The sequence below is a fragment of the Musca autumnalis genome, unplaced genomic scaffold (genome assembly GCF_047663935.1).
Source record: "Musca autumnalis isolate F117 unplaced genomic scaffold, ASM4766393v1 scaffold_1, whole genome shotgun sequence".
In the NCBI taxonomy this organism is placed as follows: Eukaryota; Metazoa; Arthropoda; class Insecta; order Diptera; family Muscidae; genus Musca; species Musca autumnalis.
This window is the reverse complement of record NW_027411644.1, coordinates 194361084-194379724: the sequence shown is the minus strand read 5'-3', so window position 1 is coordinate 194379724 and position 18641 is coordinate 194361084. Positions and strand designations below refer to the sequence as shown.

General features: G+C 35.9%; 1 protein-coding gene across 6 annotated transcripts in view; it reads right to left on the bottom strand.

Annotated features, from left to right (window-relative positions):
- The window catches only part of LOC141388877 (endoplasmic reticulum aminopeptidase 2), a 237939-nt gene that overhangs the window by 16195 nt on the left and 203103 nt on the right, over positions 1-18641 (bottom strand). For 5 of the 6 annotated variants that reach the window (XM_073959430.1, XM_073959434.1, XM_073959431.1 and 2 more), the window contains 2 exons: positions 6012-6094; positions 1485-1693 (listed from right to left, as the gene is read on the bottom strand). In XM_073959430.1, the coding sequence (XP_073815531.1) occupies positions 1485-1693; positions 6012-6094 (292 nt within the window). Of the gene's footprint in view, positions 1-1484; positions 1694-5880; positions 5957-6011; positions 6095-18641 lie in introns of those variants that run through there. The other variant, XM_073959436.1, reaches the window with a different exon arrangement.

Here is an 18641-nt window from a genome sequence, read left to right as displayed (position 1 = left end):
AAGGCCTATTGAAGGCATTTCACGGTGCTTTGAAGCAACTTTAAATGAAAGGTGCTTACATATGGTTAGTTTTTGCGGATTCTGAAACTACAATCTTCATGGTTGGGAAAAACCAAAAAAACAAAAAAAATCTCCGGAGCGCTTTTTAAATAAATCGCGATTCAAGTTGGCATTTTTAAGGGTCTTTTTAGGTTTTCACGATTTTGCTTGGAAACCGCAAGTCCTATAGAAATAGTAAGAAAGAAAATGTTGTAGCTACAAGATTGACCTCTATTGAATCTTTGTAGGTTCTACCGTTTTTGAGATATAGAAGTTCAAATTGGAAGGTCATGACTGCACTTTCCCAACCTAAACTTATATATCTCAAAAATCGTACAACCTAGGAAAAAGATGCCAAAGCTAGTCCTGTAGAGAATTTTCACAGCTACAACATTTTCTTTAGATCCATTCCGATAGGACTTGCGGTTTTCAAGTAAAATTGTGAAAACCTAAAAAAAAGGAAAAATGTGAACATTGACCGCGATTTATTTAAAAATCCCTCCAGCGATTTTTTCTTGTTTTTGAATTTTTCTCAACTATGAACATTGCTGTTTCAAAATCCGCAAAAACTTCCCAGCTGTAAGCGGGTTTCACTTAAAGTTAATTAAGGCGCACCATGTAAGACATTGTTTTATAAGGTAGCGATACAGTCAACGCAGTGTCCCAATTTGAACTTCTATATCTGAATAACGGTAAAACCTACGAAATCAACATAAAGACCAATCTTGTAGAGAATTTTCATAGCTACAACATTTTGTTAAGCAAAAACGTGAAAACCAAAAAACAAACCTAAAAATGTCAACTTGAATAGCGATTTATTTAAAAAGCGCTCCGACGATTTTTTTTCTTTTTGATTTTTCTCATTTATCTCATTTAGTTTCAGAATCCACAAAAACTTCCCAGGTGTAAGAACCTTCCATTTAAAGTTGCTTCAAGAGCACCGTGATTTATGTTATAGAAGCTTTTTGAAGGTCTTCGAGCAGTGCTAAAAGTAACAAAAGGAACCAATTAAGCCCACAGTTTATGAATCTACCCTTCAAAGACCAAAACAAGTTGCGCTGGAAACTTCTGAAGCTTCTTTTGGCACTTGCTATTATGCTATTTACATGAATTTTTAAAGAATATATTATGAAGGACCAGTAAAGATCGAAACTGGAATTTTGACGAATATTTGCTAAAGGTCCAATAAACGACAAAAATTTACAGAATATTTCCCGAAGGAACACCGGGACAATAAAAGTAGATTTTTAAATAATTTTAAGAACCGATAGAAAACAAATAATGGTATTTTTCAAGATCTATGAGAGCTTCTTCGCTATATCTTGATATGTTTTTTGGATATACTAACATTCCTCTTGCCTTAGTAACAACAAAAAGTAGAATTCGTTTATTCAACAAATTTAATTTCAACATATTTCAATTTCATTATATTTCATTACATTTACCTTTCCAATCCATTTGAACTTTCATATTGATCCACATAGAAACCTTCTGGTTCGGGGTTAAGTTTCGAATACCAACGCAAATTAAGTGTGTAATTGGATTTCTTTCGCAGTTTATCTTTTACTTCGATATACAGCTGTTGTCGTGGTGGGTATTCCAAGAATTTGACAATTTTAATGACATTACCTTTATTTCCCATTGGTACAATGGCCTGTAATGAAAGAAGGGTGGAGGTAGGTGAATTAAGTACAAAGATAAATGAAAGAATGCTTGGATATGCAACAATAGAAATAAAAACGATTACAAGAATGGAATAAAGAAATGGAAAAAAGTACATAAGTGTTGGTTGGAAATAGCTATACAGGGTTATACTTTTATTCTATTCTACTACGATAACAATTTTTCCGTAATAATATCGAAACAAATAGTAACAAGTGAGAGAGGATCAGTCGGCTTTGCCGACAGAGATATGCCCTCAGCCTATGTGAATTTAAACATTCATCTACGGACAGATCGAAAGTATATAGGGTCTTTTTAGAATTTTGTGGACTTTTTTGAACATTTGAAGTTACGGACTAACATGTGGATTTGGATTAAAGTTCAAAAGTGTTGCGGAGGAAGTACTTGAAGGAATGAATCGACATAGTCGATCTTATTTTGGGAGTCATACCTTTTCGATAAATATCGCACCCACTAGTCATTTCATGCCCGTAATTTCTAGCCCTAGGTAACCGGGTACGTAGCTACGTATTAGTTATCTTTACCTACGCGTTTGATAATTTCTACTTGCCATTTATCGAGGCGTGTAAATTTTGAAAAAAAATGTGGTAACATTGGTGAATTTCATTTTTTGAAATTTTGCCTTTTAGGGCGAAGATATTTGATCGGAAATTATTTGCAAGTGAAAAAGTGATTTTCATTAACGATTTCTTAAAAACATTGCCACATATAAGTGTTTTACAATTTTTAACACATTGGCAACGATCAACCAGGCAAAATCCTTGAAGTAAGTAACACGGTCGTTTTCGGCCCGGTAACGTTACCTATGGATTGAAATTATGAAATTTTGCTTACACGGGGATATCTATGAACTCATAGATAACTACGCATAGAAATTACGGGCATCAGTGGGTCATCGTATAACATATGGACTAGTATGCCCCGTTCACTGAAAGCACAATATCACTGTAAACAGGACAACAACGAATAGATAGCATCGGTATACATTTCCAAAGGATCTTCGAACAGACTCTAAACTTCACTTAAACAAAAATGTTGAATTTTTGCAGGGGAGGTACCTTAAGCAGAGGACGAATTTGGGCCATATTAGAAGTTAAACTAAATTTGGAAAAAATAAAATCCAACGTTTGGACCAAATTAGTTACCCCGTTCAAGAAAGTGTATGGTGCATACCATTTTAGTGAAATTTTTTTAAATTTTGGAAGGTCAAATTTTGAACCAAATCGATTAACCAGTTCAAGTGCTATAGGGCGATCTAGCCACTACACATGGTGCCATAGGGATTTTTACAACTTTTGGTCTATTTTCTCAGGAAGTATTTACTTGCCCATGAAAAAACTTGTACCATCGTAAAGGGGGTCAGTGAATGCAAGTTGCTTCAACACAAATCAAAGCGATTCGGTAGCAGGTCTTAAAGTGAACTTATCCGAAATTTCGTGTGGGAGGTACCCGAAGGGGTTGAACAAAATAGCAAATATTCGAACCTGATCTATATATGCTAGTATATTAGGATGTGTAAAGTATGGACCAAATCGGTCACTCCCTTCAGGAGTTATCGTGCGCACAATTTTTCCGAACATTTTTGAACTTTTGTGGAAAGGTACCTAAAGGAGTGGACCGATATGGTTTATCTTCGAACTTAAAATAAGTTTTACGAAGGCCAAATTTTGGACCGAATCGGCAGATCTGTTCGAAAGTTATCTTGCTCTCCAACTGCATCACACGGTGTCATAGGGTTTTTTTGTAATTTTCAGGCTATTTTTGTCAGGAAGTACGGGTTTGCCTTGAACCTTCATATGGGGAGCAGTGAATACAAGTTATTACAACAACATTCAAAGCGATTCGAGAGCTGATCCTAAACTGAAGTAGACAAGGAAATCCTCTCAGTCAAATTCTCTCATTGAGTGAGAATTGAGTCAGTCAGCAATAACTATGAGTTTTTAAACTATTTATGATGGTAGATGACAATATGTGGGTAATATTGGCCGGAACTACATTCTCAAATAAAACCAGTAAGGAAAGGATCATAGTCGGGCGGGGCCGACTATATGATACCCTACACCACTGTGAATATGTAAAATATAGGAGATATGTATCAATTTGAACTGATTTATATACATATATATACACATCCCAAATTTCATCAAAATTAGACAGAGCGGGCGAAAATATACATAGGAGCTATATCCAAATCTGAACCGATTTCGATATAAGTTGTTACACTTATTTCTAGACTAAATTCAGTCACACATTCAAAATTTCATCAAAATTGCACGTAAATAGCGTGTTTTCAGCAAATACGTCAAATCGGCCGAAAATATATTTGGGAGCTATATCCAAATATGAACCGATTTCGATGTAGTTTGGGACATTTATTTTGAGACCGAATTCAGTTACACATTCAAAATTTCATCAAAATCGGACGTATATAGCGTGTTTGGTGCAGCAAATACGCCAAATCGGCGGAAAAATATATGGGAGCTATATCCAAATCTGAACCGATTTCGATATAATTTGGTACATTTATTTATAGACCTAATAAATTTAAATGTCAAGTTATAGCTACATCGGTCTGAAAATGTAGCTACAAACGTCAAAACACCGCAAATCGGGGGTACCGTTATATGGGGGCTATACCAAAACGTGGACCTATGTCCACAAGTTTGGTTATATAAGTTTATTGACACTTAAGAATCCTAAGTGTCAAAATATAGCTAAATCGGTCTGAAAATGTAGCTTAAACTGTCAAAATACCGTAAATCGGGGGGTACCGTTATATGGGGGCTATACCGAAACGTGGACCTATGTCCACAACTTTTGTTATATAAGTTTATTGACATTTAAGAACCCTAAATGTCAAATTATAGCTACATCGGTCTGAAAATGTAGCTAAAAACGTCAAAATACCGCAAATCGGAGGGTACCGTTATATGGGGGCTATACCAAAACGTGGACCTATGTTCACAACTTTTGTTATATAAGTTTATTGACACTTAAGAACCCTAAATGTCAAATTATAGCTATATCGGTCTGAAAATGTAGCTAAAAACATCAAAACACCGTAAATCGGGGGGCACCGTTATATGGGGGCTATACCAAAACGGGGACCTATGTCCACAACTTTTGTTATATAAGTTTATTGAAACTTAAGAACCCTAAATGTTAAATTATAGCTACATCGGTCTGAAAATGTAGCTAAAAACGTCGAAATACCGCAAATCGGGGGGTACCGTTATATGGGGGCTATACCAAAACGTGGACCTATGTCCACAACTTTTGTTATATAAGTTTATTGATACTTAAGAACCCTAAATGTCAAGTTATAGCTAAATCGGTCTAAAAATGTAGCTAAAAACGTCAAAATACCGCAAATCGGGGGGTACCGTTATATGGGGGCTATACCAAAACGTGGACCTATTTCCACAAGTTTTGTTATATATATTTATTGACACTTAAGAACCCTAAATGTCAAATTATAGCCAAATCGGTCTGAAAATGTAGCTGAAAACGTCAAAATACCGTAAATCGGGGGGTACCGTTATATGGGGGCTATACCAAAACGTGGACCGATATATCCCATCTTCGAACTTGATCTTCCGACGGCTAAAAAAATGGTATTCCCCAATTTTCAGCGAAATCGGTCAACAAATGCGACCTGTATGTTGCGAACGGACGGACGGACGGACGGACATGCATAAATCGACTCAGAAAGTGATTCTATGTATATCCCTAGAAGGAACTATGGGTCTATCTCGCTTCCTTTTGTATGTTACATACAAATGCACTAACACATAATACCCCTTACCACATAGTGGTGTAGGGTATAAAAATCAACAAAATTTTGCAATTTACCCCAAAACAAAATGCAATTGAGTGAACACAGAGCATATTGAGTGTAAGGGCGACCCCTACAAAAAACAAACACATTACAAATTCTCTGTCTATTCATTCATTAGTCTATGGTTCTAACAAAAACTGTCTACAACCTCAGATAAAAATATTTAAGAAAGTCCTGCCATTTTCCGCAAAAATCGACCTATCGCAAATTTTGAGTTTTTCTGTTTGTAAAAAGTTATATCTATTTAGTTTATTATTTCCACTTTTGGAGGTATCGCAATGAACTTTTCATAAACAATGTTAGTGAATACAAATGTATACCTAGAAAATCCTTTAGGTTACCATCGTTTGGTCAACCAATGCCGTTAAACAAAATAAGCCAACAAATAGAAATAAACTGAAATGCAAGGAATGCAAATGAGATACAATAATAACAATAAATAGCTACTTACCTTTTCTGTGACATTTAGATCCTGTATATGCAGCACAATGAAATGTGTCTCCTTTTCAATGAACAAATCGATTGTCACTTGACCTTTAAAGATAGAAAAGAAATAATAGGAAAATTGAAAATAAAATAGAAATCGTTTGTGTAGTCTGTGATTTACGAAAGCATGAAAGGTAATTAGATTACGTTGCCATTTAATTGTATAATTTGTTCAGTGTCCCTTACGGTTGTACACAATGTGCTAGCCACTTGTATACATGGGGCGTATAAGTATTACGAAAACGTATCCCTCTATAGTCGTAAAATAAAGACATACATATATGTGAATTACATACGTATCAGGGTTATGATTTTTCGAACTTTTTTCTCAAAAATAATTTCCTGTTGCGAGAATGAATGAACTGTTGCCTAATAATGACTAGAATAACGTTTTTATACCCTACACCACTATGTGGCGAGGGTATTATAAGTTTGTTTTGGCCAAAATGTTTGTAACGCATCGAAATAATTGTCGTAGACCCATACTTATATATATCAAAATGAATGTCTCGACGAGCTGAGTCAATCTAGCTATGTGTGTCCGTCCGTCAGTCCGTCCGTCTGTCCATCTAAACCTTGTAATCACGCTACAGGTCGCAATTTTGATCGGGTCGTCACGAAATTTTGGGTGTTGGTGGGGTTCCCGGAGGGGAAGAAGCCTATTTGATTTTGGTGATGGTCGGATAATATTTAGGGGTCGGAATGGGCAAAAAACTTATGTGGATAAAAAGACAACGCTTTTTCGAAAGCTAATATCTCAGCTTCTTTATGGGGTATAACAAAAGCAAAACCTATCAATGAAAGTAGAAAATATCACCTTTCTAATGATGTAAAGTAGGTTCTTGTACGTGATCAAACAACGAAGATATCACAATAGTCGCAAATAAACCCCAAATTTTCATGTTTGCGATTTTAGTTATAATGACGAATATCACAGCTTTGGCTGGGGACTTTCCAAAAGCCAAGCCTGACTATGAAAGTAGAAGATTCCACCTTTACAATGATGCAAACTATGTCGGCTTGGGTAACCAAATAACGGAGATATCGCAATAGTCGGTAATACATCCCATTTTTCTATTTTTTTGGAAATCACGCTACAGGTCGCAATTTTGATCGGATCGTCACGAAATTTTGAGAGTTAATGGGCATCTCAAAGAGGAAGAAATCTATTGATTTTGATGATGGTCGGATAATATTTAGGGGTCGGAATGAGCAAAAACTTTATTTGGAGAAAAAGTCAACATTTTATTCCAAAGCAAATATCTCAGCGTCTATAAGGGGTCTACAAAAAGCAAAACCTGGCAACGAAAGTATAAAATATAGCCTTTACAACAATGTAACATAGGTTGTCGTAGCTGGTGTAACAACGAAGATATCGCAATAGTCGCTAATAAAACCCAACTTCTCATTTTTGCGATTTTAATAATAATGACGAATATCACACCTTTGGTTGGGGACCTTCTAAAAGCAAAGCCTGAATAAGAAAGTAGAAAATCCCATCTTTGAAATTATGCAAAGTATGTTGGCGTAGGTAGTCAAATAATAGAGATATCGCAATAGTCGTTTATGCATCCCTTTTTTCCACTTTTTCTGCAATCACACTACAGGTCGGAAATTTGATCGGATCATCACGAAATTTTCTCACAGAGATAGAAGCCTATTGATGTTGGTGATGTCGACAGTAATCAAATATAAAACTAAATATTAATTATTTTGGTTCAGTTCGCCTATATAAGCCGGTATAAAAGCCAGATAGGTGAAAACTTTCGTATCTCCATAAAAGAAATGTTTTCGAGTGAAAAGATTATTCACAGAGAGTGTAGGGTATCACATAGTCGGCCCCGTACAGACTATAGCCTTTTCTCACTTGTTTTAATTTAATTATTACAAAAAACATAATATAGCTGTAAACAGGACCACTACGAGTACCTTCGGTAAAAATGTTGCCTCGAACAGACCATTAACCGCATAAAAATGTTGAAAATTTGTGTACTCCCAAGGAGTAGACCGATAGGGCCCACTTGTGAACATAAACTAAGTTTGGACAAAATATTTCGAGATTCAAAGTTTGAACGAAATTTGTTTATGAAATATAGCGCGTACCATTTTATCGAATATTTTCGACCTTTTGTGGACCAACGTAGTATACGGTTCGAGAGTTGTCGTGGTACCAGCCACTACAGATGCCGGTCATAGGCGTTTTTTTTACAGCTTTCAGGTCATTGTACCAATTGTAAACTATACCATTGTAAAAGGGGCTTTGAGCGCAACATGTTGCAATAAAAATCAAAACTATTCGCGAGGAGATCCTAAACTGCACTTTTCCGAAATTTTGTGAGGGAGGTACCAGAAGATGTTGATATTCATAGTCCATATGCTAACCGGATCTAGATCTCGTAGAAATATTACGATGTGCAAAGTATGGATAAAATCGGTTACTACCAAAGCTCCGATTTGCTCGTTTTTACTCGCGAGCAAAATGTCAGATTTTCCCGTTTTTACTCGCCAGTGAAAAAGAAGTACCTGCGAGTGGGGTACTCGAAGAGTTTGTTTGTTCGTGTGTGTTTGGTAGGGAACAGTTTTTGATATTGCTGTGGACTGAACGTAGAAAGGGCAAGTTGTTCGAAAGTTCGGAGGTTCGAGGAGGGTGGTCGGAGTAGGGTGGTCGGAGTAGGGTAGTCGGAGATTCGGAAGTTTGGATGAGAGGGTCGGAGGTTCGGAGGAGGGTAGTCGGAGGTTCGAGGAAGGTGGTCGGACGCTCCGTGCAATCTCCTCTGAACTTCCGACCACCCTCATCCAAACTTCCGAACCTCCGACTACCCTACTCCGACCATCCTTCTCGAGCCTCCGAACTTTCGAACAACTTGACCTTTCTACGTTCAGTCCACAGCAATATCAAAAACTGTTCCCTACCAAACACACACGAACAAAGAAACGGCCAAAAATAAATTAATTTTTCCTACTCGATTTTACTCTTCGAGTAAACTCGTACTCTATTTCAAGTATTTTCTCTCCCACTCTTATTTTTAAACGAGGAGTACTGACGAGTGCTCCCTCCGAACCTCCGACCACCCTGCTCGAACCACCGAATTTTCGAACAACTTGCCCTTTCTACCTTCAGTCCACAGCACATTGGTCCCACTTGTATGGAAAGGAGTGCCAAAAATAGTTAAAATCGAGCTACCGCCTCGAAATGTTAAACATAATTTTATAACGATTCCAAAAGAGAGACAATTTTAATGAATGTAAGTCCACGTTTAGGTATAGCTCCTATATAAACGTACCTACCGAAATTCGGTATTTTGACGATTTTGTCCAAAATTTTCTAACGAAGTTGGCTGAATTTTGTATTTTGACTTCGGAGGGAGCACCATAACTCCGTGCAAAAAATTTTCAATATAGGTCCACGTGGACTTGCCTTACGTGGCCAACATTAGTAAAACTCAACATAAATTTATAGTAATGATATTAAAAATAACACAAAAAGTCAGTTACAAAGAATTTATTTTTAAGGAAGTTAGAAAACGAATTTTCTATATGTTTTTTCGTAAAAACATAGTCAATGCCATCAACTATAAGTTTCATTTTGGAAATTGTACATTGACCTCTTCAATTTTTTTTAATTCCACTCATAAACTACGAATGCTTTGCGGATCTATTTTTCGTTTTTAAGGCACCGCATACAAGTCTCAACTTCCCCGAGTTAACTTGACATATTACCGCTGTATATTGGCAAAAATAATATTGGATATTAAAAATTTAATGTGTTTAGAGAATATTTCTTTCAAACGCAATCAAATTTGTGGCCATAAAATTTTCGACTTTTGTCTACGGCCAGCCAGATGGACGGATGGACATGGCTAAATCAACTCCAAATGGTCTGAAATGTATTTCTTTTGAACATATTTGGGGTCTTAAACCATTATTTCGATTAGGCAAATTTTGCCCGTATGAAAGTGTATATACCCTCGTTATCATATCAGACCTAAATACCACTCTACCAGAGTTATCTTGCGTATTAGCCATTTTAGTTGGTGGCCGAAGGTAATTATCTGCGGCTGTAATGACGGGAATCGGCAACAAAGGTACAAATATTATAAAAACGTAATAGTTAATTAACATGATACAATTTGTATACGACGTTCGACGTGGGTTATCAAGGCAAGAGTGCATGGATGAAGTTATATTTTTGTATGGCGATGAAGCACCACCCTATAGTACTGTGAAAAACTGGGTTATATGGGGGCTATATAAAATCATGGACATATGTTGACAATTTTTGGTGTAGATGTTTTGTTTCACTTGGAACCTTGAAAAAATCACCAAATCACCGGGAGGTACTGTTATATGGGGGTTATACCATTTTATTACACTGTGTGTAATTTTTTGAGCCATGTTTTATTAACCACTAGCAGACCCGGGTCCGCGATGCTGGCTTGTCGTGTTGAGTTGTAGTAAAACTTTTATGGACATTATGTATTACAATTCAAAAATAGGTATTTTCTACCTCATTTCGGGCCCATTGTCAGACCATGTTATTCATTGAGGATATTAAATGTATCAACAGATTTTGTTTGTAACCTTTCTTTTCTTTTACTGACTTTGTCGGATTTGTTCGCCCATTTATACTGGTTAGGATTTATTATCGCCCATGTCCCCTATCTTTATCCTAAAACGATCTAATTAAAAAAGGAAAAGTTGAATTATTGAGAATTATATGTTGCCACATCGAAATTCATACCTACATGTACCACGACACATTCCACAAAATTTCATGAAAATCGGTTCGTTAGTTTTTCGAGATATAACATACTTAAAAAATGTCCGTGGTCGCGACTTCGGGCACACAGAAAGAACATTTTATCAGGAGCGCAACCACCATTGTCCCGAAAATTAATTTGCAAGCCGATGCGTTCATAAGTTTAGCAAATATAGCGATTATAAACACTAGGCTCCCGAAATTCATCAACAAATGTGTAGCATTTTGGACCACGGGACATTTCTGAACGTTTTCTGAGAATTTCGTGAAATTAGGTTCAGTATTTTTGAAAAAACAATGTATTGAAAAAGCGGGCATGGTCCGGTATTTTGGGTGCAAATATGTACCTAATGTCAAGGACACAACCTCATTGTCTCCAAAAATGTATGCTGAATATATATAGCGTTTAAAAGAAAGGCATGGGAAAGTACCCCACCTCCCACCTCGAGTATTTGCTGCAAATTTAAGGGAAATGGGTTAAGTAGTTTTGGTATTAGGCCCTAAAGAAATACCTAGATTCTAGATAAATTCGTAAATTTTCGAACCGACACATTCGTTATTATTGCAAATGTAGTGTTTTTATACCCTCAGCATTTATGCTAACGAGGGTATATACACTTTCATACGGGCAAAATGTGCCTCATCGAAATAATGGTGTTAGACCCCAAGTATGTTTGGACGAAATCCGTTTCAGACAATTTGGAGTCGATTTAGCAATGTCCGTCTCTCGAACAGATTAACGGATTTGATCCAAAATTTGGCTTTCGTAATATTTTGTCCATACTTAGTTTAAGTTCGAAGATGGATTATATCGGTCCGAAAATATTCGGAAAATGTGTGAGCACTATAACTCTTGAAGCGAGTAACCGATTCGGTCCATAATTTGGTTCATACTATACACATCCTAATATATCTACCAGATATAGATCAGGTTCGAATATGGACTATGTCCACTCCTTCTGGTACGCATCACACAAAATTATGGATAAGTTCACTTTAAGACCTGATCTCGAATCACTTTGATTTTTGTTGAAGCAACTTGCATTAGCCGCCTCAATTACGACGGTAAAAGTTTTTTCGGGGGTAAGTCCATACTTCTTGAGAAAACTGCCTGAAAGGTGTAAAAAACCCTATGGCAGCATATCTACTGGCTGGAGAGCACGATAATTCTCGAAGAAACCTATTTGGTCCAAAATTTGGCTTTCCTCATATTTTGTCATACTTTCGGTTCGAAGATAGGCAATACCGTTCCACAACTTACGGTACTTCCCCCGAATATTAAAAAAATGTCACTTAAATAGTATGGATATTATCTGTTGAACAAATTTGGTCCAAACTTTTGATCTCCTAATATTTTGTCCAAATTTAGTTTAACTTTTAAAATGGTGGTAACTTAGGGTACCCCCTCCACAAAAGTTAAACATGTGTGTCTAAGTGTTTAAGATCTGTTCGGATCTGGATCATATCTTCCAAACCGTTAAGCAATTTGATGTATACTCATAGGCAAAGTTGTAGCCCTTGTCTTAAAGAACAGAAATTGTGTACACATTAAATCCATCAAATATCATCTGGAACGCCAAATCGTGAACCAAGGGACAATTGAATGAGCTTGATACATATCACAGTGGCAAAATCGAAGCTAAACCATGTTAAAACGCCTAGATATTCATACAAACGCGCATAAGACCCGATAAGCAAACATCGACTTGTAGGAGCAAAGGTACGTTCCCGATTAAATGTAGCAAATCAAGTACGAACAGAAGCAACACGGAACACGGATGGACTACAGTAAGCTGCAATCAAAACATATAGCGCACTAAAGAGTTAAAAGAGAGCGGAGAAACATATTTTTCGCAGTGTAAATAAAGCGATATGTATGGAAGTCAGAATGAAATCCAAAGATCGAAACATAAAACTAATGGTTTTGGTACCGACACATCCTCCACTAGAGACGAGCAAGGTAATACGATAACAGATACACACTATTTGTTCAGCTTATGGAAAGAACACTTTTCCAAACTATTGGTATCAAATAGCAATGAAGACGACAAATTTTAAAGATGCAATACCAGAACAGCGTAAAGACAACAATAAACAGGCTGACGAAAAATAATGCGACAGGAGCAGATGGCTTACCAGACGAGCTGTTCAAGACTGGAGGCGATATATTGATCAGGGACACCATCTGCAAGGAATGAAGGAAATAATTTGGCCATTTCAGTGTGGCTTAGAGCTGATAAAACCAAAATTGACCAAATTTTTACTTTGTGGCATATCCAGAAAAGACCCATGAGATGCAGATTGACACTTACCATCTTTTTGTCGATTTAAAAGCAACCTTCGAAAACCCTATACGTTTAAAGTATCACAAGCGATGTCTCAATTTGGTATTCTCTTAAAGCCTATTCGGCTTTGTAAGATGACATTAACTGATACCTGATCCTCCATTGCAGAATTTCTCTGAACAGAGGTTTCAGGCAAGTACAAATGCGTGTAAATACGACCCACATGTCGGTTCACACCGAGAGGCAAGGCCAGGGCTTCAATGGTTTAAACACGTGGACGATTGGGTCAAGAATCATGAAAATGCAATGGATAGCGAAGTTAAAATTGAAAACAAATTAAACTGTATAGCAGTTATTTGCTAGTGGATAGGTTTTAAACAAAAGCAAATAAAAAGTATCAGTTGCCGACAGTCATATAACCATGGGCGTACCCAGGTATGTGCAGGGCGGGTTGCTGACCCTTAGATTCTACAAAAAGGTTCAGTTGTATGTAAAAAATTATACATATTACGAAAAAATTAAACATTTTCGAGTAGCTATGGTATAAAGAAGAAAATAGTGGTTACACCGATGATATTTTTGAAAATTCTATATTAATTTTTATCTATTTTATAATATGTTGATAATATACATATGAGTAGTTATGATGTAAAGGAGGAAACTTATAATCAATGCAGTTATTTTTATACCCTCAGCATTTATGCTAACGAGGGTATATACAGTTTCATACGGGCAAAATGTGTCTTATCGAAATAATGGTTTTAGACCCCAAGTATGTTTGGAGGAAATGTGTTTCAGACAATTTGGAGTCGATTTAGCAATGCCGTCCGTCTGGCTGGCTGGTGCGCACGATAACTCTCGAACGGATGAACCGATTAGGTCCAAAATTTGGCTTTCGCAATATTTTGTCCAAACTTAGTTTAAGTTCGAAGATGGGTTATATCGGTCCACACCTTCCGGTACCTCCCCCACAAAAGTTTGGAAATGTTCGGAAAATTTGTGCGCACGATAACTCGATTTGGTCCACTTTGGACATCGTGAAATTTCTACCACACTTAGATGAGGTTTCAATATGGACTCAATCGGTCCATTCCTTCGGGTACCTCCCACACAAAATTTCGGAAAAGTTATGTTTAGGACCTGTTCACGAATCGCTTTGATTTTTGTTGTAGCAACTTGCATTCACCGCCCCCCATATAACGGTATAAGCTTCATCAGGGGCAAGTCCATACTTCCTGAGAAAATAGCCTGAAAGGTACAATAAAGACCTGTGACACCGTGTGTAGTGGTTGGAGCGCAAGATAACTTTCGAACGGATCTGCCGATTTGGTCCACAATTTGGTCTTTGCAATATTTTGTGCAAACTTAGTATAAGTTCGAAGATAAGCCATATCGGTCCACTTCTTCAGGTACCTCCCCCACAAAAGTTCAAAAATGTTCGGAAAACATTGTGCACACGATAACTCTTGATGGGAATGACCAATTTGGTCCATACTTTACTTATCCTAAAATATCTACCAGATATAGGTCAGGTTCGAATATGGACTATATTTGTCCACTCCTTCGGGTACCTCCCACACAAAATTTTGGATAAATTCACTTTAAGACCTGCTCTCGAATCACTTTGATATTTATTGAAGCAACTTGCATTCGCTGCCTCAATTACGGCAGTAAAAGTTTTTTCAGGGGCAAGTCCATACTTCTTGAGAAACCAGCCCGAAACTTGTAAAAAACCCCTATGGCACCATATGTAGTGGCTGAAGGGCTCGATAGATTATATTACCGAATATAGCTATATTATATTTTTCGCAGGCGAGTGTGATAAAATAGTCCTATCTATCCATATCCCCTCAAATTTTGAGCTTTAATCCTATCCATACTTTTGTCGGTGCATACGGCCAAAATTTTGAAAACCCCTAAATATATAATTTTTTTTTTTTTTTTTTTTTGGAAAAAAATATTTCAATCCACACAGGCTGAGGGTATATCACTGTCGGCAAAGCCGACTGATAATTTTTTACTTGTTTTATATTTTTTATGTATAGTTTGTAAGAACAATAATGTTTAATATTTTATTTATAGAGTATCTATGAAGTAAGGTGGAATCTCTGTAATTATATCTGAATTGGCCATTGAATTAACTTTATGGCTTCGATTGCAAGGTAATGAAATAAATAAATAAAAAAAATAAAATATAATTTAAAAAAATTAAGTTTCAGTGTTTTATTTAGAAATGCACTTAAAACTAGAAAATAATTTGTCGCTTAGCCTCAATAAATATATTCTTTCTCATGATGGAATCTCTCAAATAAAACGATTGCCGTTTAATTTTGCCACCATTTATAATTTAAATTCAAGCGTTTTATTTGAGAGATTCCATCATGAGAAAGAATATATTTATTGAGGCTAAGCGACAAATTATTTTATAGTTTTAAGTGCATTTCTAAATAAAACACTGAAACTTATTTTTTTTTTAATTATATTTTATTTTTAACTTTTTAGTAAATACATTATTTTTGGACCACTGTCAATTTAGGCCGAACATTTAGATAAAAACTTTAAAATGCCTCAAATCGTGTAGAACCGCTATATAGCGATAAAATCCTTAAAACACTTGAAATCGGGTGGCACCACTATATGGGGGCTATATCAAAACCTGGACCTATGTCAAGAATTTTTGGTGGAGAAATTTCTGTACCATTGGGGACTCCAAATGCCAAGTTACAGCCAATTCGGTCTCAAAATGAAGATAAAATCCTCATAATACTTGAAATCGGGTGGTACCGCTATTAGGGTGCTATACCAAAACCTGGACCTATGTTCACAATTTTTGGTGGGGAAATGTCTGTATCATTGGAAATGCCAAATGACAGCTAATTCAGGCAAAAATGAAGATAAAACTCTCAAAATACCTGAAATCGGATGGTACCGCTATATGGGGACTGTAAGAAAAATTGGGCCCATATCCATGTATTGTCATCCAAATCTGAAAAGTGTGCAAAGTTTCTGTTCGATTGATCAACTGCAACTGTGTGGAAAATGAGTTACAAGAGTTGAAATGCAAGTTAAATAAAACACCGTTAAAACACTGTGAAATGGACCAAACTTTGTTTTAATTTCATATTCATGTATTGTCATCCAAATCTGACAAAGTTTCAGTTCGATTGGTCAAATGCAACTGCGTCAACATTGAGTTACCAGATTTCAAATACAATTTAAATAAAACACCGTTAAAACACTATAAAATGGGCCAATATTGGTTTTGATTCCATATTCATGTATTGTCATCTAAACCTGAAAAGTGTGCAAACTTCAACTTCGATTGGTCAAAAATCTGTTACCAGATTTGAAAAGGGGGTTAATTTAGACACCGTAAAAACACTGTAAGAATGGACCTATATTGGTTTTGATTTCATATTCATGTATTGTCATCCAAATCTGAAATGTGTGCAAATTTTAAGTTCGATTGGTCAACTGCAACTGTGTGAAAAATTAGTTACCAGATTTGAAAAGCAAATTAGGTAAAACAGTGAAAAATGGACCAATATTGGTTTTGATTTCATATTCGAGTATTGTCATCCAAATCTGAAAAGTGTGCAAAGTTTTAGTTCGATTGGTCAACTGCAACTGTGTTAAAAATGGGTTACCAGATTTGAACTACACGCAGAGAAAAAAATATGATTGATCCAACAATATTCGAAGAGCAAAATATGTATTGTAAAGATATTGTTAAATTCCAAATGTAGTATTGTGATTCCAACAATTGGGTTTTGTTAAATCCAAAAATAGTTTTTGTCAACTGGACAATAGTTCTCTCTTTTCTTCGACAATTTTTTCTCTTCTCTCGCTATTCGATGCCGTGTTGAAAAAAACAATTATGGTGAGTTTGTTTGTATGACATGATGCCCTTATCTTTGTTTTTGTGTGTATGTATACCAACAATGAGACTCTTCTTGTTTTTATTTGTTTCTGTTTTGTTTCATTCTTCTATCTTCATTGTGCTTTGAGGTTTGGTGTTATACCGGAGTTTGTTATGGTGTTTAATTATTCCTTATACTGTGGTGGGTACTTGTGGGCTTTTTGTTTGTCTTTGTTGTCAGCCAATGCAGCAAACCATGTATGTGAAAAGTGTATATGAGAAGTATATACACTCAAATCAAAAATTTCTGGGCTGGTTTTCTGGGTTGACAATACTTTTTGTAAACAAAATTAGATTATGATAGTTCCTACAATCGGTATTGTTAACGATTTCTACAATATTGCGGAAATTCGAAAGTTGTTTTTGTTTTCTATGTTTGGAACAAAAGATGGTAATTTTGGATTTGGATTATAATGTTTGAACAAAACAAATACATTTTTGAAACCAAAACAAATATTTTTGTTCCAACAAAAGCGAAAAATATTTTTTCTCTGCGTGTAGGTTGCTGCATTCTAGAGCCATTGTGTTAATGTTTACCAATGACTTACCAATTAATTCACTAATACATTTACAATAATTGCGTTTTCTACAATACATTCTCATTTTAGTCGTTCTCTTTTTGGTCACCAATGTTCTAGAGTTATCGTGCGCACCATTTTAGCGAAAAGGAGTGGACCGATATGGCTGATCTTGGAAATTAAACTAAGTTTGGCCAAAATTTGGACCAATTCGTCGTGCTACGAGAGTAGCTGTTAAAACTTCACCTTTTTGAAATTTTGTTTGGGAAGTACGTGAAGGAGTGGGCCTATGTAGTCCATATTCGAATTTTATCTATGTCTGGTAGAAATATTATAATGTGCAAAGTATAAGCCAACCCGGTTACTACCTTCTAAAAGTTGACGAGATCCCAAGAATAAGATATGGAATATTCTGGGGTAAAGCTGACAAACTATGGTTGTTTCAAGCCTACAATCAATTCGGATCAATTTCGTTTCTTTTGACATGGTTTTAGTCATCTGGCATTGTTTTTATCAAAATGTCTGAAGCATATAGCTTTAAAATTATACACGTTTTTACAGTGTTTTATTTAACTTGCTTTGGTTCCTGTTTGTTTAGTTTAAATCTAGTAACTCATTTTTTAACACAGTTGCAGTTGACCAATCGAACTGAAACTTTGCACACTTTTCAGATTTGGATGACAATACATAAATATGAAACCAAAACCAATATAGGTCCATTTTTTCGTATAACCCCCATATACCATTACCACCCGATTTCGGACAGCATGAAGTTTTTTTCTAAATTTTCGGCCTAAATTGACTGTAATTTGGTTTTTGACTTCTCAGTGGTCAACAAATTTATTTACTAAAAAGTTAAAAATAAAAAAAATAATTTAAAAAATTAAGTTTCAGTGTTTTTTTATAAATGCACTTAAAACTAGAAAATAATTTATCGCTTAGCCTCAATAAGTATATTCTTCCCCATGATGGAATCTCTCAAATAAAACGCTTGCATTTAAATTTAAAAGTGGTGGCAAAATTAAACTGCAAGCGTTTTATTTGGAAGGTTCCATCACGAGGAAGAATATACTTATTGAGGCTAATGCTTGGTTTATATTCGGCATCGTCTGGC